The sequence below is a fragment of the Lissotriton vulgaris genome, chromosome 1_1 (assembly GCF_964263255.1).
Source record: "Lissotriton vulgaris chromosome 1_1, aLisVul1.2, whole genome shotgun sequence".
Taxonomy (NCBI): domain Eukaryota; kingdom Metazoa; phylum Chordata; class Amphibia; order Caudata; family Salamandridae; genus Lissotriton; species Lissotriton vulgaris.
Window position 1 is genome coordinate 1,692,500,155 of NC_141685.1, and position 27,537 is coordinate 1,692,527,691.

Genomic DNA, 27,537 nt, shown 5'->3' on the forward strand with positions numbered 1-27,537 from the left:
CCAGTCACGGCTCTATCCATGTGAAGCCATTCCTTCTCGCTTTCTGTAGTACCCCATTCGACTATGAAGCGAAGATGGGCAGCCCAGTAGTACTCCACCAGATTGGGACACGTCAATCCCCCCGATCTCGGGGTGCCATAAGGAGTGCCTGTGAAAAGCGGGTCCTCTTACCCCCCCACCCCCCGACAAAGTTGGTTAAGTCCCTCTGCAGGGTTCTTATATTATGCAGTGGAATGGGAGTGGGGAGGCATTGGAACAGGTGTAGTATTTTGGGTAGGATGGACATCTGTATTGCATTGATTCTACCCAGCCAAGATGGTATAAGTGGCTTCCAGTTCCGCAGGTCCTCCAGCACCGCTCGGCGGTAGTCCCTCCAGTTAGCGTGTGTCCAGCCATCGAGCGAGGGATTCAACTGCAAGCCAAGGTATCGGATGTGTTGTGTCGTCCAGCGGTAGGGTGCTATCTGTTCCAGGTGGGGAATTTCTGTCTTCGGGATGGCGAGGTTAAGCGCCCAGGACTTGTCATGATTGATTTTCAGGCCCGAGACGCGTTTGAATAGGCAGAGCGTGGAATGTAGCGCTGGAAGGGACTCTCGGGCTTCGTGAGTGTCAGGATGAGATCATCCGCAAAGAGTGCTACTTCATTATCGAGACCCCCTATCGGGATACCATGGATGTCAGGGGCCCGACGAATCATGTCCACCAACGGTTCTATCGCCAAGGCAAATAATAGAGGCGAGAGCGGACATCCCTGCCTGGTTCCCCTCCCTATAGAAAACGGTTCCGTGAGCTGTCCGTTCACTCTAATCCTAGCCCGTGGCGCAATATAGGGTGCCATAATTCTAGCGACCATCTTTGGGCCGAGCCCTATCTTATGGAGGACTGCCCTGAGGAAGGACCAATCCACCCGGTCGAACGCCTTCTCTGCGTCTAAGGAGAGGAGACAGGCCGGGATCTGCCAGTGGTGGGCCTTGCCCACAAGATGCGCCACTCTTCGTACGTTGTCAGCCCCCTGTCTTCCGCGGATAAAACCCACCTGGTCGGGGTCAATCGGGCCCGGCATGTTGTGGTCCAGTCGTTTCGTCAGTATCTTAGTGTAAATTTTAAATTGGTGTTCAATAGGGCTATCGGGCGATACGACGAGCATATGGCAGGATCCTTCCCTGGCTTCAGTATCAAAGCAATTTCAGCCATCCCCATGTCCAGGGACGGCCCCTGTTAGTCAGTGAAGGAGTTAAACAACCGGAGTAGGGAAGGCCCCAACTGCGCCCGAAATATGCGATAGAAGGACAGTGGTGGCCCGGGTGTTTTCCCCAGGTGGAGCTCCTGTACCGCGGAGGGTATTTCCTCCCGCGTGATTGCATCTTCTAGGGGTTGGGCAAAATGTGGGTGTAGCGTTGCACCGCCATAGTTCTCCAACAATTCCTCTACGAGCTCGGGGGCGGTCTCTCCTCTGTATAGAGGGCCGTCCAGTAGTCCCTGAAGGCCTGGCACTTATCCTCTGCCGCCGCAACCCTGGTCCCGTTTGGTAGTTGCACGTTTGCTATATGTGCCTTAGCAGCTCTAGCCCTCGACCGCCTCGCCAGCATTCTCCCTACCTTGTCTCCTCCCTCATAATATTTTTGTTTTAAGGCCACTAGGGAAGCTTCAGCCCTATTGGCGCGTAGCATCCTGATTTGACCTCTAAGGTTGGCCAGATGACTCCTCGACCGCTGGGTAGAGACGCTCTGGTCTTGCGTCTCTGCCCTCTTTAAATCCTCTGTCAGTTTGTCCTCCAAGCCTCGCGCCTCCCGCGCCCTCGCTATCGAAAGGGACGTGATGTGTCCCCGTATCGTTGCCTTGAAAGCATCCCAGACCACTGGGAAGGGCGTTTCAGGCAGATCGTTATGTTCGAAGTAGGAAACGATGGCCCCTCGGATCTCCTCAACATCCGCAGCGTCCCGCAGGACACTCGGCGGGAGATGCCACTTCTGTTCCCGGGGAGGACAGGCTGCCGGGTCCTGTATGAGCAATTCGACGTGAGCATGGTCGGAGATTGAGATATCAGACATTTCTACCCCTAAGACGTCGCGGGAGAGATCATGGGATATAAACAGGAAGTCGATGCGAGAGTAGGAACGATGAGCGTGGGAATAGTATGAGTATTCCCTTTTGTTCGGGGAGAAATAGCGCCATGAGTCAAAGAGCCCCAGATCTATAAATTGCTTGCGTAGTTCCGAGGACATTGCCCCAGCTCCACTAAATGAGCCCTCGCTCCGATCTAGCTCCAGACTAGGTTCAGGTCCTCCCCCCCCCCCCCCCCCCCCACAATAAGCGAGGAACCGTTCTGCGGCACACTTTCTCTCAGGAGGTCTCGAAGGTAGCGGTCCTGCGCCTGATTGGGAGCATAGACGTTACACAGGGTGAGATGTCGTCGCCCCACTTCCACACCCACTCTGAGAAAGCGCCCATCACCACTCCGAAAAGGCCTGTCTTCCCCCCGCCTGATGCCAGCCCTGCACAATATCGCCACCCCCGCTGTCTTTGTGTCTGTAGCCGCCCAGAACTGGAGGGGGTACTTTGGGTGCGCCATGCGCGCAGTGTCAGCTTGTAGAAGATGAGTCTCCTGCAGGAATATGATGTCTGGTTTCTGGCGGACGAGATAATGCCACACCTGCTTGCGCTTATTAGGCGAGTTAAGGCCCTTGACATTGAGGGACAGAATCTTTAGGGGGCCATGCGCGCTCCCAGCTGTATTAGGTGCCATCAGAAGTTGCAGTTATTCCCACCACCGCTAATCCACACGCACCGCACACACCACAGGCACGAGTCCGCATCCACTCACTCCCCATCGACATCCAGCATCCCCTCCCCAGGTCCCCACCAGAAGAAAAGAGAAGCAGAAGGGAGAGCAGTGGGAAATAGAGGGAAGAAGAAAGATATAGAGAAGAAGCTTGCAGCCAGAGAGGCCGGTCACTAAAACAAAACAATCGCGGCCAACAGGGCCGAAAGTCTCTGACCCCATTACAGGGCATCCTACACCCGCAGGTTTGGACGCTCTCCGGGATGTCACTCCCTAGGGGGCAGGTCAGGGGGGATTGTGGTGGTCTCAAAGTACAGTTGGTCATGGGGCTCCCACTGCCTCCGACCCCAGTCACCGGAGCCAGGGCATAGAGCGAAGAGACTCCCCACAGCACGACTCAGAGTTCAGCACCGGTAGGTGCGAGACCATCACACTAGGAGGAAAGTAGCCCGCAGAGCACACTTCAAGGTGTGAGGGAACCCCCGTCAGACTCTGTCTTGTCTCCTTCGAGAGACCGAATGTGGGATATAATGTCCTGTTTGGCTTGACTATGTGAGGCCTCTGCCGCTGGGGAAGTACGCCGGCGCCTCTGAACCGTAGTCCAGTCCGGGCCGGCCGGCGTCCTCTTTCAACTGGGAGGCCGAGTTGGGCTAGTCGGGGGAGGTGTCGGCATGTGGAGAAGTTGCGCCACCTCGGTGTTGGATCTCAGGACTCTGCGTTTGCCCTCCCATTGGAAGAGTAGTGCAAATGGATGCCCCCACTGGTAGGCGATGTTCATGCCCCGCAATTTTTCAGTCACAGGTCGGAATGCTCGCCTTCTCTTCAGAGTGTTAGGCGCCAAGTCTTGAAAGATTTGAATCCTGTGGCCCTTATATCGCAGGTCTGATTGATCATGTGCACTCTTCCATATTGGCTCTTTCTCCACAAAGAAATGTACCCTGGTCAAGATGTCTGGCTGGAGTCCCGGCCTCCCCACCGGAGCCGCCACCCGATGCGCTCGATCCAGAGTCGGGGGTGAGGCATCCGCATCTCCCCGGACCTCTCGAAGAAGTTGCGCCATGTAGTCCATGATGTCTTCCCCTTCTTCCCCGAGCGGAATTCCCCGGATTCGGAAGTTGTTGCGCCGACGTCTATTCTCCAAGTCCTCCTGCTTGATCTGGAGTTCGATGTTCTGCTCCTCAAGGGCCATCAGACGCTGCCACAGGTGTTCTTGATCCTCTGTACGCGTGTCCATTGTTTTGTCCAGTCCATCAACTCGGTCCCCAAGCTCCGTCACCTCCTTTCTGAGTTCAGTTACACAGGAATGCACCTCAGATCGCATGGACCCTATCTCCACCTTTAGCTCATTCATAAAGGCGGTCATGAAGGCCTGCGTAACTGGCGGGGATTCCGAGTCAACCCGGGATGAGCCCTCTCCGGCCGCAGGCGCTCCCGCTGCCACCACGGTGTTACCCTTGGGGCCCGCAGCCGAATCTGCCTTGGTTCCTTTATTAGAGCGCGTCATCGCTCCCAATAGTTGGGCAGGTCGGGGGAATCACGCTCTTTTTCGGGGAGCGGGTCGGGTCTCCAGCAGGCAAAGGGACAGTCACACCACAGCACCACCACCGTAGGCCTCTCCACACAACCTCGGGCTGCACGCCAGTCGATGCCAGGGGGGGACAGGCCCACTTAAATTATCGCACTGTCCATAACGTCCGAGGGCAAGAGGCGGCACAGAAGGCCGGGCCCACCCAGACCGCCCGAGGGACCCCCAGTGCAGATTACAGGCCTCCCGCTGTAGGTGGACGACGGAGGGTTCCTCCCCTCCCTCCACGCTGGACCAGTGTACCTCACCTCAAAGTCGCGACCATGCCCACCTCCGCAGAAGCTCCTGGAAGCCGCTCTCGATCGCTGCAGATCATCACGCCCGGTCAGTACCGGTCCATTGGCAGTTCCGCCGCCACCCCTCCACTCTCGCCAGCCAGCCACTCTTTTGGGGCGCAGCGCTGTCTGCCTAGAGACGGATCGCAACAGACCCCGCAGGCAGGGGCACCAGTCGATCTTCCTGCCGCTCTTCCCAGGCGCCTCGCACCCCTCAGGCCGCCCTGCAAATCCACCGCCAGCCGCAGGCCGACCCCGCTTCACTCAACCGCTCCCACTCCTCGTCCGCTTTCAAAATGGCGGGCGCTGCACACCACGGGCCCTCCCGGCACTGCACTTCACCTACTGTCAGTCTGGGTTCGCCTCCGGGGACCCCCCACCGGGCCGTCACCGCTCCACTTCACCTCCTCTGGACAAACGCTGCCCAAGTCTCCAGCCGGTTCAGATGGCCAGGTCGCCGCCTCAGGTCGCTGCTAAGATGGCGGATCTCCGAGCGCTGATGCCCTCTGGTGCCCGCGAGTCTCAGGGCGTAAAGGGGTGCGTGCTCCCAAACACCCGTCAACAAGGGTCGCTATGTAGGGTGACCCGGGTGTGCAGCCGCGCTCCCTCGTCAGGACTCACCCCCGGTACAGCAGGAGCCGCTATCGCCGGGCCTCTGAGATGACTGAGCGCTGCTCCCGAAGTTCTGTCCGCCTCTGCCGAGTCTCGCACTCCCTGTTCTCTGTGTGGGCCACCGGATCGCAACGCTCCCACACCCCAAGGGCACCGGGGGTGAGCACAGAGTCCCGTCCCCGGCAGATCAGGATAGGCCGGTCCGCGCCGCCGCTGGCCTCCGGGTATTCCAAAATGGCGGGCTTCCGTCTCCAGCCTCACAAGCAGGTCCTCTCGTTCCCCAGTGCCCGCAAATCACCAGGGCCTCGATGAAGGGTCTCCAGCTCCCATCAGCAAGGGCCGCTACGCCGGGTGTTCCGGGACCAGCCGCTCCGTTTCCACTGCAGGTCTCACCCTTCGATCAGCAGGAGCAGGGGCCGCGGCCGCCGGGCTCCCAAAATGGCGGGCGCCGCTCCCAAGGGTCTGCCCTTCTCCGCCGGGTCTCGTTCCGCAACTGCTTCTTGGGCGGGCCGCCGGTCGGACGCTTGACCACAATGTGCCCACACCTCTAGGGCATTAGGGGTGAGGTCAGAATCCCCCTTACTCCGCTTCAATAGCAAATAAAGGCCGATGGCAGTGGGAGCCCCTCTAGAGCACGTCCGCTCACATTGCCGCTCAAGCCACGCCCCCGAGGGCGTTGATTTTGGCGTGCTTTCAGCTTTCCGGGAATGTCGCTGATTCGAAAGAGATGTTGATGACCTTCCGTAGTTTGGGTGCGATGGATGCGTCAGCTTTGTTGAATACGTGGTGTGGGCAGAGGTCTGACGGGGATCCTGAGTGAATGGAGTTCATGACCTTGCGTGTCTTTTCGTTGTTGTAGGACCAGGATGTCTGACGGTTGGTGCAGATGGTGTTTGCGGGGGGGTGGGGGGGGTGGAGTCTGCCGTGGTCGGGCGGTCGTGGTGTTGAAGCTGTCGTGGATGTCAGCGATCTTGCGGTGAAAGAAGGTGGCCAGTGAGTCGCACAGATCTTGTGAGGGCGGGGTGTCGTTGGAGATGGGGTTGGAGAGTTCCTTCACTATGTTGAAAAGTTCTTTACTGTCGTGTGCTTTGTTGTCCAGGCGGGCTCTGAAGGAAGATCTCTTGGCTGCTCTGATGAGGTGATGTCTGCGGGTGGCGTCCTTGTGGGCTACATGGCTGTCCGGTGTACGATCGTGGAGCCCTTTCTTCTCCAGTTTCCGGCATGTACGTTTGGAGGTCTGGAGCTCTTTGGTGAACCAGGTGGCTTTCTTGCTGGTGTAGCTGTTGGAGGGTTTCTTGAGCGGGGCGAGGGTGTTGGCCCAGTCGTCGATCCACTGTCTGAGGTTGTGGGCTGAGGTGTCTGGGTTGGTGGGTCATAGGGTGAGTTCTGGGCAAGGGTGGAGGTCAGTTGATCTTCGGTGACTTTGCTTGTTTCTTGAAGGGGAAATGGATGCAGCGGTAGTCGGTCCAATGGAGTTCGGTGGTGCGGTTGAAGGCAACGTGGGTACTAGTGGCAAAGACGGGGTCGAGCGTGTGGCTGGCGGCGTGGGTTGGTTCGTTGACCTTGGTTGAACAAATTTAACTACATTTTCAGATTATTGAGATGTGTAAATGACTTAATTTGCTGGGCTAAGGTGTCCCCAATGATGTGGAGCCACATGGCACCCCTTACTGTGTAATATGTAGGGCTTTGGGGGTAATCTGAAAAAACACTTGTATTGTATCCACTAAGCGCCTTACTGCAATCAATACCTGTCAAGTTTCCCTGGTACGTGCATATCTCATCCAATCTAGGTATTTGCTTTCCATTATGGGACATGTAATCCTGAATTTATAATGGGTAAACAGTTCTACAAGTCCCAGAATGAAAAGAGAAAAACGTGCACTGGAAGAGTGACAGCCGAACAGGACTAGAAATGAAGGTATTGCACAGTGATTGATTCGTAATAAATAAGTTCAGGGCTTGTGTGATTACTCCGGACGCCTCTGCAGCTTGCACTTCCAACCGGACCTGCGAACACTGCTAAGTGCAGTATAACCACTACCTAGTAAGCATCACTTTCCTACAGATTTGTCACTTTGGACAATTTCAGGCCACCCAAAGCTTTAAGCGTGACCTAGGTGTTATCAAATCATTCTTTTTAGGTGTATATTTAAATCTCAAACTGAAGGGCTCTGGTGAAAAAAATACAGACGGCACCACTGAGGTGGACTGTCTAAATAAGTGCCGGGGTTCAGAATTAAATGCCGGTACCAAACACCAGCAAACACTGGCACAAATTAAGCACTGGCTTGCATGAAATGATTTCTCAGTTGTATTAATACTGCACGCTGTCAACGGAGACGGTAGGAGCCCGATAACCAATGTTAATTTTACCCTCACAATGTTACACAATGAATCTACAAATTAAATTCAGAATGCAGTTTGTCTCCACTCATGTGTTCATTCATCATTTTGTGTTTTCTTTGTACTCTTGCTCGAGTTTCTTGGTATTTATTTTTTACTGTACGCTCTTCATATGTTGATTGACTCTCAATTAGTTCCTTATCCCTCTTCATCAGAGATAGTTTACCCATTCTTCCTCGGATATAGGATCAAATCTTTCCACCACCAGCTTAAATGTTGCTAGTCTGTCTTACATATTCCTTTACTTATATTTTCCTGTAGCATCTCTTCTTAAAAAATAACATCTTCTTTATATTCCATCCTCATTGCTCACCACCACATGCAAAGTCTTACAATTGTCCTTCTTGACTGACATTTCCTTTAGTTGTAAGCATTAAAGTAGATATCTCGGATGTATTGTGGCAAAAACTATGTGGTGACATTTCAACAATGAATCCAATTTGCTTCACTTGGTGATATTTTCATTTGTAGATTTATCCGGTCTCTAATTTTTTATTAACATATGCAGGAGCAAAGCGTTTTCCTTAGGAACCTGACACTGGCACTGTTGAATGAGGGGTTGAAAATACCTGCACTGCAAATCTTGCTTCCACTTTGATTCTTTCTTGAGGCACCCTGTGCTGTCACCCTCCATGTTCGTTTCACCATGCTGTCTTCATCACTATTTTCCGCTCTTTACCCCTTTTCTGCCGGTCTCTATCTTGCTTTGGGTTAAAGGCTAAGGATGAAAAATAAAATAAGTAATTTTCTCCAAAAATGAGTAACCATCACCCAGCACATGTAATCACCTGCACAAATTAAGCACTGGATTTTGCAAAGCTAGTGTTCTGCTGACATTTCAGAATGGAGCCCAAATAGCTTTAATTAACCGCTGTGCTTAATGTAACATGACTATGTTGACTGCACCTGCTCAGTTTACTTGTAATCTGTCTTATCCACGTAGCATTTGTTTTGTTTGCACTTCCATTGTTGCTACTTTTGTTGTAATTTTTTACTCTTCTGCCATTTGGGAGTTAGGAAATAATGGATTCCGTAGGTAATAAGGGTTGCCTATGTCCATTCTAGAGCAGATTTAGAAAGAATTGCCCTGGTAAATTAGTTTGCACATTTCTGTGGTCAGTAAGTCCTGGTTTACAAACGAGATTTGCTGACAGGGATGGCCTCAAACTGGCACTGCAGCTCCTGGTTGCATTCTCATAAATCCTTTATGGGTTCCGGAGTGGCATGCTACCTGCCGAAAGACGCTTCAGCGCTCCATCTGGGGTAGCAGGCGCTATATAAATGCAAACCTTCTCACCCCTCTTCTATCCCTCTGCTATCCTTCTCAATCCAAATAATTGACTAACATATCCACCACTCTAATTGCTTTCATATTTCACTGTACTAATTCACCACTAATCCTGTATGGGTTCCGTAGTAGCGTGTTACTTGCCAGAAAAGCGATTTGACGCCTCGTCGGGGGTAGTAAGCACTATATAAATGCAATTACAATGCAATAAAGGCAAAGAGGGAATTGGCTGTGATAACTCATGTAGACTAGCAGTATCAGAGTGGCACTATATCATATAAAATGTAATTAAAAGTATGTGTGTTCAATTCTTTTTTAAATATAATAATGCTAATAGCGTTTGGACCGAAAGGGAGTGTGGTGAGTTCCTTGTCTGTAGCTGAATGAGCTAGTCTAGAGTTATTTGTTTCCTGAAAGCCGAAAGCTCTAGAAGGAAGGAGTCTGCGCTCTGATGGGACCTGCTCCCACCCAAGGGTCGTCATATCAGACACCACTGATCAGTCCAGGAGCATGAGAAAATAAAACATTTTCCATTGTCCAGGATATTTTGGGCATCATCAAATCTTTAAATTATATTTGAACAATAGCGGTTTCCATCCTGCATCCTTATCACAATCCGGATTGACGAATAAATGTCATTGAAAATGTTGAAATCGGTAATAGGCCATATTGTCTATATCAGTACCTATTTTTTAGAAGTTATCTTTTCTGTATTCAGATACTTCGGAACCAACCCCATAGACAGTTATGTTTTGATTAAACTTGTCTAAGAAGGGGTAATAGATGTGATACCTTCTTCATAATGTTGGCAGGGATCGGATCACTGTGGCATGAAGTCGGTAATATTTTGCCATGTTAGACTGAGATGGCGGGGGTGTATGAGATGGATAATTGTATGTCCTTTCAAACTAGTATAGCTACATGTTTATCAGTCATCCTTGTGACTTCGACAACAATATGAAGAGCTACATAAACTTTTGAGAGCCTGCTGGAGCATTCTTCCTTAAACAAGTACCTGTGATGTCTGCCAGAGCTGGATTTCCCCAGATTTTGCATTCAGTTAATAGATACATTTTTCCACAGAGGCTTCTTTTTTAACTTCACATCACTGCAATTCTAATAATGGAGACTATTTTCTAAGAATGAGTACTCTTTTTAATAATTTTACCTGGTAGACAAAAGTTCTCTGGTCCGCAGCATACTGATGGCCCAACTTTGTAACCACAGTGAAGGAAAGGGTGCTGAAACTCGTCACCTTATTGTTTTGATGAGAGATCGTGTCTTAGCAGTCCAATGGGAATGTGTATTGTGTACCTTCCTGGGGTACAACATCAGAAGCATGAGAAACCTTAAGATACTTTTGCTAGCCTTTCTAGTGTGTAGTGGTCGGAGTCTGTTAAGAGCCTCTTAAGACGTCTTTAGATTCACCAGAAACAAAACATTGTGTAGGAATCAATAGTCTTAAAAAAAGAAAACTGTCTAGCTAGTTAGGCTGAAGTTCAGTACTATGACTGATTTCTCTAAAAGGAGGTGATATACTACAGATATGTATAATGTTATACGGTTTAAAAGCTTTGCACTGTGTAATATGGAAAGACTCTAATTTTGAAGTTGTTTTGTGATGAATTAACAATTTTGGCTTAATGAGTAAATTTGCCATAACTGATCACACCTAGTAACACGATCTGTGCTCTGTAAAAAAAAAGCAGTACAAAAGGGGGTGGTAATGGACGGAGCATCTGAACCAATCAAACACTCACACCCAGTCAAAAGATCTGGGTTTAATCCATCACCGTTCTTTAGCCCACTCTGCCACCCCAGTTCAGACATGGCTATATGCAAATCAGTCTGACCCTGTGCCTCATGGGAACAGTCCAGCCCGAACTGCCATCACCACCCCCTTTTGTACCGCTTTTGGCCGCCATAAGTGTGGCAGGGTATACTCAGACGTGAGTCCCTTGCTCACTTTACCACTGGATTCAAGCAAGCCGGGCTGAAGACGACTGGAATGCCAGAAACCGGTCCTCGGAAGCTTGTTTCCGGTCCAGGGAAGGCATGGTTTGGCAGTTCGGGTTGGACTGTTCCCATGAGGCACAGGGTCAGACTGATTTGCATATAGCCATGTCTGAACTGGGGTGGCAGAGTGGGCTAATGAACGGTGATGGATTAAATCCAGATCTTTTGACTGGGTGTGAGTGTTTGATTGATTCAGATGCTCTGTTCATCACCACCCCCTTTTGTACCGCTTTTGGCCGCCATAAGTGTCGCAGGGTATGCTCAGACGTGAGTCCCTTGCTCACTTTGCCACTGGATTCAAGCAAGCCAAGCTGAAGACGGCTGGAATGCCAGAAACTGGTCCTCGGAAGCTTGTTTCCGGTCCAGGGAAGGCATGGCTTGGCAGTTCGGGCTGCACTGTTCCCATGAGGCACAGGGTCAGACTGATTTGCATATAGCCATGTCGGAACTGGGGTGGCAGAGTGGGCTAAAGAACGGTGATGGATTAAACCCAGATCTTTTGACTGGGTCTGAGTGTTTGATTGGTTCAGATGCTCCGTCCATTACCACCCCCTTTTGTACCGCGTATGTATTATACTTCGCATTCTGTCTTACGATTGTAGCAGTTCATATCTCTTGCACGAGAAATAAGACTGTTAATAAACCCTTTTTATTGAAACGGCCGTCTACATATTTCTGTGTAAACTCTGTAGAAACGAAACATGCACGATAAACTGTTATCTATTGTTTTCACGATTCTGAGACTGTTCCCGTTCTAAGGGAAACAAAGTTGTCATGTTTATGCGGTTGTCAGAAACTAATCCCTTCTTGTTTATTCGAGAAGTTTCTAGTGGCCTCTGAGTTAGCCAGCACACACAAGTAATTAAGTTTAATGTACTCAATAGAGGCATACTGACCTTTGTAGTGTATATTATTCCAATGCGCAGAGCCTATCCGGGATATAGGAACAACAATACACCACCGCCTGAACGTCCACCAGCCGTCAATAAATTCACGATCCACCTCCCTTGCACTTGCTCATACTCTTCGCATCCACCCAAACAGAAGGGGAGGGTGCTCCATCCCTTTCATCGCAGCAAAGACCTGGAACAACCTCCCCACGCATCTCCGGCCTATTTCCTCGCTCCCAGATTTCTAAAGAGCACTCGACCTGGCTGTTCGAGTGAGCGTCCTGAGACCTGCAGGCGCCTGGATACTTTATTGGGTGATTAGCAGCAGTATATAACTCCAGTTTGATTTGATTTAATTGATGGTGGTCTATCCTCGTTCCTATTAGCCTGTTGAATTGAGATAACATCAAACTGGCATATCTTGTGTTGCTCCCTTCCCTTCCATATATGTAGGCATGCCTTGCAAGGTAACGGCTTCATGGATTCACGAGCTGTGGACAAAACCGTCCTATTGGAATTAGACAGCATGCTATAGATCTGCATTTTTACATGACTTGGACTTTAAATTGCACATATTTAGAAGTACAGGTACAAAGAAATTGTCATTTCCCCAGACTCCTACGACTTTTTTTTAATCTCAAGTACTGACGTTGGGACTGGAAATCCGATCTCCAGGTTCTAAGGACAAGAATTTAGCCGTAGACCAAGATCTGTCCATTTTGCTCACCACGTCTTACTATTTTCTAGGCATTGAAAGGGACTCTGCACTCGAAGACTGTTTCAAAACGACTAAAATACCTTGCCTGATTCTAATTCAAAAGTAATCTGTTGTTCAGGCGTCCAATTCCCAATCAGTAATGCATGAAGTGTGGTCAACTCACCGATACCTTTTAAGGGCCTTATAGCGCATAGAAATGGTATTGGCATACCTTAAATTGAGGTAACTTTTGTGCTCGTATCAGTTTCAAAAACAATTAATTCTGGTAAAACGGTCTGGGTTTGTCGGATCTACATACAGTTCCTATTCATGACCTATTGGAAAAATGAAAATAGCTGTGTCTGCGCAACCTGGCCACTAGATGTCAGTCTACTATCGGAGAAGATAGTTGACTTACCACGGGAATACCCGCCGTATAGGGCATTTATGAGGTAATAAGTTGCAGATTGTTAGGTGAACGATGCACAAAGGAAGCATCGGAAGAAAACTGCTAAAACGCCGTCGAATGTTACGAACCCCAGCTCGTTCCCCACACCAGCCAAAGCAAAGAACTAATAAACAAACACTAGCTTTAAAACTCCGCAGTACCACACAACGGGCGGCTCAGAATGCAATGCACATCTAATTAGCAAGGAAGTCGGAAATACTGTAAACAGAAGGGATTGTGATAAACGCTTTCTGCCTTTTAATTGCTGAAAGTGTAGAAACAATGGATGGCTGTACTGGTCATAAAGGCTCGACTCAATGCACTCGGTCAGGTGGTGAATGGTCAGTCCTAAAAGTCCTAAAAATATAGTCCTTGCAAGGATAATTTGGCACAAATACTGTTTGTCTTTTATGAACTCATGCGTTCCAACTCACAAGAGGCTCTTAGTCAACGACTCGTACAAGGCATTGCTTTTTTGTTAAATAATTTTATGAATTCTTTGCATAGAAGAAAATGATTCCAAACAACATCTAGTCACACACTATTTTCCCCCAGCGCTTATTGAGTTGCATCGTCCCTTATGCGCTCGTTCCCAGAGAGCTCCCGGGGAGTCATACTTTTGTGCTACATAGCACTTGCCAGTTCCTGCTTTGCCATATCCATTGTGATCTGTAACATATGTGCCAGTCTTTCCATATACATTGTGTAACTTTGCATCCGTAACCAATTCGCAATGGTTTTACATGCATGCATGACAGACATTGCCGACTGGATGAGGAACAACTGCTTGAAGCTGATTGCGGATAAGACCGAAGTACTAATCTTCTGCAACAACAACACCCTGTGAGCGACACCTGGTGGCCCTCAGACCTGGGACCTGCACCCACAGACCACGTCAGAAACCTCTGGATCATCATAGATAAGAAGCTCACCATTAAATCACAGCTCAACGCCATCGCCTCTCCCTCCTTCCTCACCCTCCGCATGCTACGGAAGATGTTCATGTGGCTACACCTGCCCACCAGACGCACCGTGACACAGCCCCTCATGACCAGCCCCATAGTCTATGGCAACACCCTCTGTGTGGGAATCTCGGTACACCTCCTACACAAACTTCAAACCACACAGCAGGGTATAGGCCTCGGCTAACTTTTTGATCCACATATCACCATGGCTTGCATCCAGGGGTGATCTCTAGTCACTCTCATGGTGCTTTGAGGTCTCTCTTGGTGTGACCGACTGCTTTCAGGAGGAATAAATGGCAGAGAGTGGGCACTTCCAAAGGAAGCAGACCCCAACATAAACTTCAAAGACTCAGAGTCATATTTGGTGTTCGGGAATGGATTCTAAGAAGGGGAGCTTGAGACCCTAAAAATTGTCAACGTTCAAGCAGCTATTAGGGCTGTGCAAGAAGGAGAATCTTCAAGACTTCTGCCTGGGACCATGGCTGGGTGCAATAGCGTGTTAATCTCCCTGTTGGGTGAGAGGGGGCACCACCCAGAAAATCCAAGGCAACCTGCCCTGAAGCCTGCAGTACCACTGCCTGCCTGCTTGCCAAGACCAGTGTGCTTTGTGAGAAAGGGGAGAGTGTGGGAAGGCGCGAGTCCAATGGAGAATCCTGCAGAGTGGACTCTCTGATCAAGATGTAAGGAAACAGCAGCAGCGCTGATCAGGAGTGAGCCCCTGTGCAGCTTTTTCTGTGCAGAGTGGGCTGTAGCTCTTGCCCGGTAAAGAGCCAATTAGCCCCCCTCCGTATTCCAGGTGCCACTACCAGGCAGGCACCTGCTGTGTCGATCGAGTTAGTGCCTTTGTGTATTAGAGATACAGTGGGGCCTAATCACTTACCCCAGGATGAGGGATCAGCATCAGGAACTTCGCACCACCTTATCCCTCCCCCGCCACTACCAGCATGAACCAAAGGCTTACCTTGCAAAGAGGAGTTGCAAGCAACCTCTGGTTTCTGAGAGTGTCAGGAGCTCAGGGATCATGGCGTGCAGCCTGCCTGGGCCACATATAGTGAACTCACTAGAACCAGCTGCTGTCCCTCCGGTTCCCTCGGAGGGGATATGCCCAGGAGCTCTGATACTGTAGGTGTGGGTAAGACTGAATTGGGGCTATTTGGCCCCTTGAGAACTTGGGGAGGGATCCAAATAAGAAATAAAAACGTACCAGAATCCTGACGTCCGTCGCCTCGCCAACATTTCAGCTCCAGCTGCTGATTTGACGGTTCTCACACAGGCTCCCAGAGTGCCCTACGCAAATCAAGACGCTACTCTCATTCTGGTATTACCCAGCATAAGATAAACGTATGGATTGGGTGGAGCCGGCTGGGTTTTTGCTCCAGCAGGGACTGGGAGCCTGTGCTTCTGAGCCCTTCGGATATCTCCAAGCAGAAGCTTCGTGAAATCCAAGTGCTGATGTAGGTTTGGCCACGCCCTGAGCCCACCACTCCTCCTGCTGCTGGACGCCCCGCCCTCAAGACTTGGCAGCAGCTCCAGAGTAAAATATAAAGCAGTTTTATTATACTGAAAGTGAGTATTTGACTGAACAAGTGTTCATTACAGCTACTGCATGTGTTATGAGTTGTGAGTCCATGCCTCTGTATCCACCCTCCAACCCCCTACCCCACCTCCCCCCGCCCCCGAGGGAGCCTTGGAATGTGCAGACCACTCTAATCCTGAGGTTCAAGTGCTAAAGGAGTACTTTGCCCAGTTGCTCGGAATCTATTGTAAGTGGGGCCCCGGGACATCAGGAGTAAAAGGCCTCCACCCCCCACGTTTGGACCCTGGGGCACTCTGAACGGAGTTATGACAGACTATATTTGTGTAGACTAGACTCTGACTCTTATTGTTAATATTTTAAACTAGGCACTAGTTATGACATGTTGCAATTTGGTCTGATTAATGGAGTATTGGTATTCTTTGAATTGCTTTTTCGTTTTCTGGTCTTTAATTAACAGATTTGAGCTCTAGAGATTGAACACCTCATAATCGTACAAATATGTGTTAAACTGTATTTCAAATGAGATTTCTGTGCTTGTTAGTTCTAGTTCATTTAAGTGTCGCATGAGCCATTTGATTTTGGAAACTACAAATGCCATTAGGTTTCTCAAAGCATATGAATTGTATCAATTTCTGCCTTTTCGGGAGAACCATTGGTGTTGGAATAATATTCTAGCAAGTACCTGATTGAAAGTGATAGTTTCCGTTCCTGACTAGGCTTCATTTCAGAGGTAAATATTAAGGCCTGATTACGAGTTTGGCAGTGTGGCGGCGGGACCGCCCCACTGCTGCACCGCCAAACCTGTGTGCGAGACTCCCCGCCGTTGGACTACAAGTTTTCTTGTGTCTGACAGGCAGTTTTTTGGCGTTCCCAGGGCAGTGCCTATGAACTAGGCACTGCAATGAGAGCATAAAAGTAAGAACCTGCACGGCATGGACTGCTGAAGTCCATGCCGTGCAGGTACTGGGGTGCATAGACACATGGGGGCACAGCATGTACTCCCCTGTATGCATTCTGAGGGCTTGAGGCTAGAGTATCCAGGCGCCTGCAGGTCCCCCTTTGTTTCCTCTCTGCCACGGTTTTAATGGAGGGGGAACCGCCATGAAAACCGTGGCGGAGTGACTCGTAATATGCTTGGCGGGACTGCAGCAGTTCCGCCAAGCATATTCCGGCATCAAGACAGCCGCGCCACCGCCAGGGATCTCTGAAGGTATTGTACTTCATGATGAAAAGCTGCTTGCCATGAACTCATCTATTTGATTTTTCATTTGCAGGCATTCACTCCGCCGAGGCAGCTCCTTCACGTTTCTGACCCCAGGGCCTTATTGGGACTTCAGTCTGGTGAGTAAGAACTCCAAGCAACCTAGCGCATAGATGGATGTTTAAATAAATAATGAGGTAATGGATAAGTACATTTACAGAGTAATGTCCTGTATAGCAGGATATGGTCATTCTTCTGTCATTATTCCACCAGGTGGTTATGATCGGGGTGGTAAAAGCACTTACTCACTGACATTACAAAATGGATGTAGTGTGTACCACGCTAAGTGTATCAAAGCAATCCACGACCACTCACTCCTTTTCCCTTGTCGGGAGCCTGTCAATACGTATACGTCATGTCTTGGGTCCAAATGGTGCCTGACTATGTACGACTCCCCAGAAGTTAATTAGAGCTTACATTCAAGTCCTACAAGGTGCCAATGATGACATTGTTGGGTCATTGGTGGTTCTCGATCGATTGTAAGGTACGATCAATCAACAGGGATGCCATAGCTTATGAAGGGGGTATTTCCTCTTATAGAAGATTAAGATGTTTTGCGTTGTAATATTTACAGATTATTCTATATGGTGAAATGAAGTTATTAATATGTTTTAATACGGACTGTGACTGGTCAGGAGACAACAATCCTGAACCTTATAGTTTTGTGTGAGCTTCAAATAGAAACCATTGTAGTGAACCAGTGAAGTTTAATGGTGATGCTCTGATCACGTTTACTAACTGGTGGTACATTATCTAAGGTAATATTTTCTGCAAAAACAACATTTAACAGGCATTGTTAAAGTCAGTGGTCTGTACTTCTTTGATGGATGTTACCTGACCTTTAGGCTATGCAAGTTTTTGTTGCCAATGCTGAACAACATTTGCAAAAAAATATAAAGAGCAATATGAGCCGGCCCCTAGCTTGATGACTGATTCATGCGTATGATTCACCATGCGGGCATAGTGCGTGAAACACAATCGCACGACTAAAAACACGAAAAACAGACTACCACCCTTTCTTAGCTTACTTCCTTTGTTGTAATTGTTTTTGTACCGATACTAACCTAAAAATATGTGTAATCTCCGAATTCATTCTAAATTGATCATTTTATGCTGATCCTTTCTGATGGATACTTCTAAACGCAGATTCCTCATCTTATATTACTCCCCAGGACCTACACTGGATCCAGAAACTTTTCTTCAGCGGTGGTCCTGCACGCCTCTAGGTGATGATGTGCGGCTCCGGGTTGGCACTGTACTGCCTCAGGAGTGACAAAGTGGAGCTGCATGCAAGTGCCACTTCTGTGTGCTGATGTCAGTACCTTTCTTTCAATCTGTGCTTTCTGACGTGGATCCATGCACTGTGGTGCCGTACCGCTCCTCATTGGCCCTTTACTGCCTAGAGCATTGACCGAGTGGAGCTCCTTGTAAGCACCTCCTCTGTGTTCTGACGTCAGTTCCTTGCAATCTGTGCCTTCTGACGTGGATCCGGCAGTAAGTTGCTTAAAGAAGATCCGGCTCTGCTCCCAATTTTGTTGGACTAATGACGATTTCTAATCGATTTCCTGTGTGCTAGTGATCGATGTCCCCACCTTAAACAACCAGCTTCAAATGATGCCACGACTGCAGAAAACCAATTTCGATAAGGGACATGCATGAGGTGTGTCTCTGGTGTTTGGACTCTGGCCATGACTCAGTCATGTTATAAAAGTGCTTACATGCATCCGAAGGTGTGATCGGGTGGCACAGCTGTATTTCACAGCACACAAGATTGAGTCATGGCCTTTGCGCAAGTCCCGCTCCAAGTTGTGGCCACTTCCAAGGCTGTTCTCGAAGTACTCTTATAAGTCAAAGTCCAAGCGCAGGAAAGAGAACCAAGACTTCTCCCCATCCCGCCACTCCAAACCAAGAGAGAAGGCACGAGGACGTCATGATGCGAGTCATTCACCCTCGAGGTCTCATTGCAGAACATGTTCCCCAGCTGATCCCATTGTGCCAGAATTCCCTGGGCAATTGGCAATGTCACAGGAGACTGAAACCTTTAAGTAGGCTATGCTGTAGATTTTCGGTGAGCTTCACGCTTCTGGTGCCCCTTCAGGCCCCTAGGAACCGCATGGCCCCCCTATCTGGTTACCGCTGGCATATCCTTCCTCTGCGGTGCCTGACTTTTTCCCATACTGCTCCGCTTCATGCTGACACTCTGGCTCCTAGACATGCGCCAGACTCTTAGAAGCAGATTGCTACACCAGGAGCAGCATCCTTGCTGCTCAGCCCACACATTCCAACTGACACTCTCTCAACCACACCAGGCACTCCATCATTCCACTACATCACATCCATACTGGCTGTGCAGCAGAGAACAGGTAACTAACGGAAAGGATGTGTAGTAACAATTCAAGTCCCAACACAGTGACGTAGCCCCTCAGTCATTACCTGTGGTTCAGGGTAGGCCAAGAACACTTAAAATGTGGTGTGTTCCCTTTCAGTCCCACATTAGCACCTCAGGTGTTCATGAAAATGATTGTGCTGATCACTTCCCATCTTTGGAGGTTGAGAGCTCCTATGTTTATGTAAGTCAACGACTGGCTGCTGAAGGTAGACTCACTGCAGGCCAGCCCTGTTGTAGACCACCTCCGGATGATGGCAGAACTATTAACATTGTTGGGTTGCACCAAAAAAGGCCAAAGTCCCTCCTGCTTTGCTCACAGAGGAATCCACTCATTGGTGTGATCCAGGACAAGGTGAGGTCAAAGGCCTTTCCTCCACCACAGATGGGCCTGGACATTTGGTTAATCACCCTGATGTTTCCATGTTAGCCCTGGGTCTTCGTGAGGGTATGTTGGAGGAGTCTTTGTCTCTGTGCCTCATGCATCCTCCTTGTCTGCAATGGCATGTGACTCGTGTGGCCCTTGCAGTAGATCAAGTACCAAGGCAACCTATCCCTCTCCATCAAGGTCTCAAAGGTGACTGCCCAACATTTACAATGGTTGCTGATGAGTCTAATTTGTCCTTTTGTAGACCACTTTCACTTCCTTACCCAGCGCTCACATTGGTGATGGATGCATTGCTACTGGGTTGGGGAGGTCATCCGGGGAGGAATATAGGTGGCCTCTGGGCCTGAGCAGAGAGCCAGCCCCTACTGTATCTTTGGGTCATTTCTTTGCGCTGCAGTCTTTATGGCTATCTTTTGGGGAACTAAGAGCGGTACAACTGCTATACAAGCAAGTTTGAATGGCCCCCGTGCCAGGAGGCGTTCTGTTTCTGGGGGTGGCTGGAGCAGCAGAACATCTTTCTAGTAGCCAGCCTCCTGGTGTGAGAGGATGGATCAAATAAGCAGATGCTTTCTGGCAGATGAGTGGCGTCTGAGTCCCAAGGGTGCAATGACCGTATTTGTTTAATGGGAAGTGCCCTGGCTAGACTTATTCGCCACCATCTAAAACGTGTAGTTTCAACCATTCTGTGTGTGGGCATGTCTATAATGGATTTGAATGAGGGTCTCCAGTACACATTCCGTCATTACCACTCCTGCCTCAAGTTCTGAAGAAGATCAAGAACATCTGGGTCCAAGACATCCTAACTGCCCAGACTTAGGTCAGCAGAGTGTTGTACCTGGAACTTCTGAGCATCTTGCTTCCAATCAGGCTACCAATTTGGGAGGGTATCCTAGCTCGGAAACAGCACAGTGTCCTTTATCTGAACCTCTGCAATTTACAGATTAAGCGGCAGTAATTGACTGTATATGAGTTGTAATCTGATGTGGTAGATGTCATCCTTGCTGAATGAATGAATGAATTCGGATTTCTAAAGCGCGGGTAGCTGCCCTGAGGACGCCCTTCAGACGCCCTTCCACGAAATCAGTCTATGTTGTGCACTGTGACAAATGTATTGCTTGGTGTAGGGCCCAAATCACTGACCCCTTACAGGCTAACTTTTCAGACATTCTCTGTTATTTCTTGAGCAGAGCAATGCCTTGCAGTGGGCAGTGTAGAAAAGTATTTGTCAGCCCTGTCAGCCTTCCCGTGTTTGCCTGACCAGTTGTCATTGTTTAATTACCCAGTGGGGATGTTGTTTATTAAGGTTTTGGCATATGTTTACTCACAAACAGTTTGTGATGTCCAAGTGGGGCCCTGACATTTCTTATGTGTACACCCTTCAAGTCTATACATAGTTGTTTGCTTTGTCTCTTGTTCTAAAACATGTCTTCCTCGTTGCGATTACAATAGCTTGTCACATGATTGAGCTGCAGGCGCTTTCAGTGCAACCTCCTTACACCACCACATTTCCTGAGAAAATTGGTGATGAGAACTCCAGCAGCTGTTTTTGCTGAAGGTTGTGACCTCTTCCACATTGAATGATTGATCCCTCTACCACCATTCTTCGCTACTGCTTAGGAGATGCTCCTTCTGTTAGATCTCAAAAGGGCTCAAGACAAATCAAGTGGACAATCAACTAAGTGGGATCTGCCCGTGAGGCTGCGATGAGGACCCAGTTCATATGTTCACATAGCACTACTGCCTAGACAGCCAGGTCTGGTGGGAGAGCCACTTCCACCGCTCAGTTCTACATTACTTTTTGATTTGAGTCCACCACACAGATCATCAATGTTTGGACGGTACTGCTTTGGTATATATTCTAAAAGTGAGGGTCTGCTGTTAAGTCTCCATCAGAAAAACAAGTCACTTACCGTCAGTAATGGTGTTTATGATGGATACTCTAACCACGGATTCTTCGCTGCCCTCCTACCTCCACATCTTGTAGAGCGCTCTCTAACATCTAAGAAGGCCACACGTTCGCAATCAGCGTAGTGTCACCAATTTTTTTATGCTCAAAGTCTGAGGGAACAGAAAGGGAAAGACAAGAAACTGACCTCAGCGTGCACGGGTGCGCTTATATGCAGCTCTGCTCTGTCCCTTCTGGGTTGATGTGGAAATGCATGACTCCACCTACCGGCAGGGAAGCACTGAGCAGTGAAAAATTCTCACAGCCCAGGTTGAGGGATATTCTAATGGTCCGGAATCTGTGGACTACAAACCTGAACGAACAAAGGCTCCTGATCCTAAATATTGGGATGGACAGGGGAACAAGAATTACAAACAAGAAAACCTCCCACCCCTACAAACGTTTAAGTGCTAATCAGTCACAAAATCTTTATATTAGAATAATCACAGTAGTAATTAATACAGAGTCCACTAAATGCGTATGACATTCCCCATAGTTTAATTTATCAAATTAATTTCATGTTTTTTATCCAACTCCTAATCAATCTATACATAAATGCATTGTGTCAAATTGCATGCTCTCCCTTACCTCCCCACCCAATTAACAACAAAACAATCAAAAACTCCATTACAAACAAGTAAAATGTAAACTCTACACATCAGGTTTAATTTACATTCTTACTACGCCACTTCACTCTGACACTATACTCTATGCCACTCCACTCTACGACTCTCCACTCCAAACAACGCCACTCTATGCCACTCCACGCCATGCCACTCCACTCCAGTCTGTGCCACTGGATTCTAAGCTACTTCACCCCAGTATATGCATATTTCCTCTATGCCTCTCTACTCTACTCCATACCAATCTAATCTGTGCCATCTACGCCAGGATGTGCCACTCCACTCCAGCCACCGCACCCTATTCTCTACTCTACGCCACTCCACCCATCGCGGAATGTGCCTATTCAGTAATTTGCCGAAAGTAGCACAGTTGGTTGGTTGCGTATTTGGATAGATCATAAATGATGTCCATGCCTTAACCTCCAGTCTCACGCTCTCGTTTAAGTAGGTGGGATTTGCAGGTTCTAAGTGAGCGATTTGCAAGGCACAATAGGGTACTGCAAGACGCATAGCACTGCCCTGCGGTGCGAATGACCTTTCTGACGGTTCACCATATCCATGCCACAAATACACCCTGGTGTTGCTCTTCTGATGTTTGCACATAGAATACATTTGTAATAGAATATTAATATGGAGCGTTGCCCCCCCCCCCCGCCCCTCCCCCCAAATTCCAAGACTCCACAAGCCGCTAAGAACAGTCTGGCGCAAGTAGTGTAAAGGGCAGTGTTCGAATGCGAGTTGAACAGCAGGAACGCAAATGGTGAACTATCCCCATAGCTATGCTGTGCGGCCTCTGACCTCCGCAGCCAGCGGCCACGGTGCCAGGCGTGCATTACACTCCATTTCATGGGGTCTTCCTGCTGTTTCCAGTAAATGCTGCAGGACGAGAAGTGAAACCAGATGTAGCCCGGTCCAGTGGGTGTCCCGGCTGTGTGCGTGGGGCCTCTGAGAGGGAACGAGCTCGCAGCCGCAGGGGCACCAAGGACCCATCTTTTATGCCGTGTGCACCTGTCTTGACCCTCACTTTTTGAATCGAGAAGACAGATACTGGACTACAAAGCCTAACGTTCCGCTTATTTTCTTCATAGTCTCGGTTCATGGAACTGATTGTTGTGGCGCAGCAGTTTCCAAGTTGCTACAGTTTGCTTTTAAGAATAACCATATTTCCAACAGAGCCGAAGTTTACTCCATTTAGTTGTTTACTAAATTAGAGTCCGCGTTGGTGTTATTACCTATGCACTGTGTCCAAAGGCGATTGTAAAACTCACTCAAAGCAGGGGTGATTTATAAAACCATGAACTGGACTGTGCACAGTGGGCACGCAGGGAACCTTGGATCAGACTCCTACGGGCGAGCAGCAGAAAATACGGCAACACCTCCCGGAGGCCCATTTCACTCCGTTAACGGGGCTGTAGCGCGTTTATTTCTCTAACTTCGATCGGTCTGTTATGTTTGTACATTTGTATAGCGAGAACCGAGCTAGGAACCAACGACACATTATATGTCACATGAGGTGTTGGGAGACAAGCTAGAAAAACGTGGACGTCAAGTGGGAACTACACAATATATTTCACACATTATATTTCACATTTTAATCAATTAGTTGCAACATTAATCAAGAACTGCCCTTTCAATAGTAATATTCAGTATAGCACTAAGTCACAGCCCTAGAGGCCATAAAATCCAGACTTCTTCATTTGTACCCTATGTGAGATAATGTTAACATAATGTGGCCATTGGCATGTTGTTCTGCAACATCTACACGCAGCAGCAGGCCCAGCCTGATGGAATCCCCATTTGAGGCACCTTGAAAGCAGAAATCATGTGGCCTTCTCCCAAGTATGACTGACCGTTTATCAGTGGCGTCTGTCCTCTCAGTCTATTCAAGTTAGATATTTCATTCCATGTAAGATGAACTGCAATACTGGGCCTAATGAGAACAAACTAAGTCTCTTTCTGTAGGATTTTATGACTACCATCCGCCACTTACACATCACTGGGCCTTAACAGGGACCCCTAGACTGATCAGCCCTGTTGGCGTTTTTTGCGGAACATTCTTTCCAACATGGTTTCTCGCCCATACCTCGACTTCGTTCTGAGACAACTTAAACAGTCTTAATCATCGCGTGGTCTCAACTGGGAACAGCATCTATCCTTGAAGTCCTGTTAGACGAAACACGTGTCAGCGGTTTATAAAATCCAACTGTCTAAATCACAGTGTGCATGGAACAATAAATGGAGAATCTACTTTGAATCAACAAATGACTACTCATACTTTATTCTTATCAAGGAATCTATTTGAATCGCAAGTGTGTGCTTCAGTGCTATTTCTGCTGTTTACCTAATGTATTCAATTCATAAACAACAGTACTACGGGGCTGTAGGGGCGGAAGGAGTCTTGCTGCTAGCCTCTTCAGCCAGTTATTTCGTATGCTTTTCATGGTTTGCCATTGATTGAATGGGCTATTCATCAAGGCCATAGTATTTGGTGAATGGTTACATTGTCCCATGGGTTTCCCATTAGTGTTTGTCCTTAATTAGTCTGCGACATAATGTGTAGTTTGTAATTGAGGACCAGTGTTAGTTATTTAATGTATTTGCTTTGCTGACAAATCATTTTATGTTTCAAATAATTTTTATTCATTTTGTTTGTACAACATACACACCAAATGTCCCCTGACGCGAGGCCAGTATCCAAACTACATCACTCTTCTAACTGTTAGAGCCCTCATGGTTACTGCCTCCTCTTCTGCTTCAAAGCCTATAATACAATGTTATATGCAGAGCCCTTAAGGTTCTTGGACACTCCAGTAATCTATAGTCCTTTGTGAAATAGTCCAATAATAGAGCCCATTCCTCACAAAATATCTGCTTCTCCCATATATACTGTAAGTGAATTCTCCATCCCCAATATCTGCCACAGTTGGGGTACCAGTCGTGTGGTGTGAAGCATTGCATTCTGCACTTGGCGAAGATAGTCTATTTGGCCGTGAGCAGCATTGTGCTTACTAAGAAGACTCGTCCCTTATGTGCTCCCCATCGGTCTTCAGGCATCCTGTTTAATACCACACTGGCTGGGCTTTTGAGGAGCCGTATGTCTGTGCCCATTTCTATTGACCTCAATATTTCCCTCCAGGAACCACCCACCATGGGGCAGTCCCACATGGTGTGCGCTCGGATGCTACCTGTCCACACTTCCTCCAGCCGGGATGTGATCTCTCGCCCCCTACAGCATGCTAGTGTTGTGGGATCCAGTGCCATTGGTTTAGGATTTTACTCTCTGTATCCCTCCCCTGTACGTTAGGGATGCCTTTGTACGTGTTGCATTGTATAACTGCCCACTGTTCCTGTGTGAATGCTATCTTTCTCCCAACTGATCAGTGATGGCCCCTTGGGGTCCATCTATTCTCTATTATCATGTTATATATTCTAGAATGGGGAGTGTCATCAGACACGTTTTTCAGCTGTTTATCAGTCACAACCAGAGTGTGTGTTGCAGTTTCCATATGCACCGCTGCATCACCCATTTTCTTGCCTGCGCCTGTCTGTCTGTATTTTTCTGAATCCTCTAGTCCATAATCTGCCTGGAACTGTTAGTCGCTCAATGGTCCCCTTCTTGAAGAAGTCACTTGCTATGACGCATCCAGCCTGCTACCATTAGTTGAATGTGTCTCTTATCGCTTCCTGCTCCTAAGTCCGGATTCCCTAATAAAGCTTCAGTGCCATTCTGCTTCAGCTTTGGACCACTCCAGCAGGTATCCAAGATGGGAGACCTGATAACACAGTCAGTTTAGGAATACACACCTCCCCATTTGTGGCGATTTAAAAACTATTCTGAGTGCTGCTTTAGTAAACGCAGCTTAATCTGGGTTCTATCTGCTCAGACAAAAGTAGGACCCACAGAAGAATCATCTTTATCAAGGTGATGCAGGCTTGCTTTGACAAAGGGTGATTATTCCACCTTTGCTGGCCATTCTGTATCTCTTTTAACAACGGGGGATGACAGCAGTGTTCCCCCCCCCCCCCCCCCCCCCCCCCCCCCTAGAACAACTGCTGTGAGGCGGATACCCAGAAATGTAATAATGGAAGGGATACCGGCAAACGGTGAATTGCCGGTCAGCCAAGCTTCATCCTTTGAAATGTCGAGACCAAGAATTTCAGTTTTGCAGCGTGAATCTTTCTGGATTCACTATGCTGTGCATATTCCGCTATCTGGTGGTTGGGTCCGGAATCGTAGTCTTTTTTTTTTTCCGTAGCCCAGGTGGGCGTCGACGTCCCACCATTTGGTGTACCTTCGGTGACGTCGGCATGCTTCCGGCGGAAGCTCCCACCCTTGGGCGCCATCTTCGGATTCTTTTTTCTGCCGTTGGGTCTGGATCGTCGCGTGAAGCTCCAGAAGTTTTGGAGGAGAAAAAGAGAAAATACAGCAACTTTTCGACAGAAAAGACCTAAGAAGATTAGGAGAAGAAGACCTTCGGAGAGGAGACGACGAAGAAGGGGAAGAACCTCGAGATCTTCGACGCCCTTCGGAGAATGCGCACACAGGGGGCCCCCTGAGCGCAGGGATGTACAAGACACCCTTTAAATTCTGCAGAAACTGCCACCACAAGTTCGCGCAGAAGGACCAGCACCCGGTCTGCAACCTCTGCTTGCCGATCGACCACGAGAGCAAAGACTGCAACACATGCTCCGTCTTCAAACCGAAGACACTCCGGGTTCGAGAGAAGCAGAGGATAGCTCACTACACGATGCAGGGCAAAGGCCAGGCCCCAACGCTTTACGAACTGGGCCTCTCCACCGACGATGAGGACAACATCGCCGAAGGTCCAGATGACTTCACGGTCGCAGAGACAGATAAGAAAACGTCTGACAAGATAGGAGAGTCTATGACCCCGAAAACCTCGACAGGGCCTCGAAAGCCTGAGGCAGACTCTCGAAAATCAGAGTCCAGAGCTTCGAAAGGAGCACCGGCGCCGAAAACTTGACGACCGAAGCTGCATCCCCCGATAAAGGGCCCAGCGGATCCTTCGAGAAGGACTCCCGGGCGCCGAAGACTGGCGAAAAGGCACGGTCGTCGAAGCAAACCCCCGAAAAAGGGACTTCGACTCGAAGGAGAAGGAGCCGAAAAAAGCTTTGACGTCGATGACGCCGTCTAAGAGAGCAGCCGAAACGGTCGACGATGAGCAGGCCGCACAGTTGGAGAGAAAGAAAAGAAGGCTCGAGGCCGAGATGGAAAACATCCTTCAGAGGAAGAAGGACTTCGAGGAAAAGATGAAAAGTTTCAGGATCCCCTCGAAGCCAGCGACTGCCATCGCTGAAGTGCAAGAGCACGAGGAGTTCAACGTCGAAGAGCCGCCGAAAACTCCGGAGCCCTCGGAACACGAAGAGGAAGAGGACCTCTATTACAAAGAGGGTGAATATGGGGAGCAGCAGT

The 27,537-nt window shown here is 48.7% G+C and overlaps 1 protein-coding gene across 1 annotated transcript in view; it reads left to right on the plus strand.

The window, feature by feature from the left end:
* NET1 (neuroepithelial cell transforming 1) overlaps positions 1–27,537 on the plus strand; it is a 271,277-nt gene that overhangs the window by 82,908 nt on the left and 160,832 nt on the right. The window contains exon 2 of the mRNA XM_086918933.1: positions 16,775–16,841. Coding sequence (XP_086775059.1) covers positions 16,775–16,841 — 67 coding nt within the window. The remainder of the gene's footprint in view (positions 1–16,774; positions 16,842–27,537) is intronic.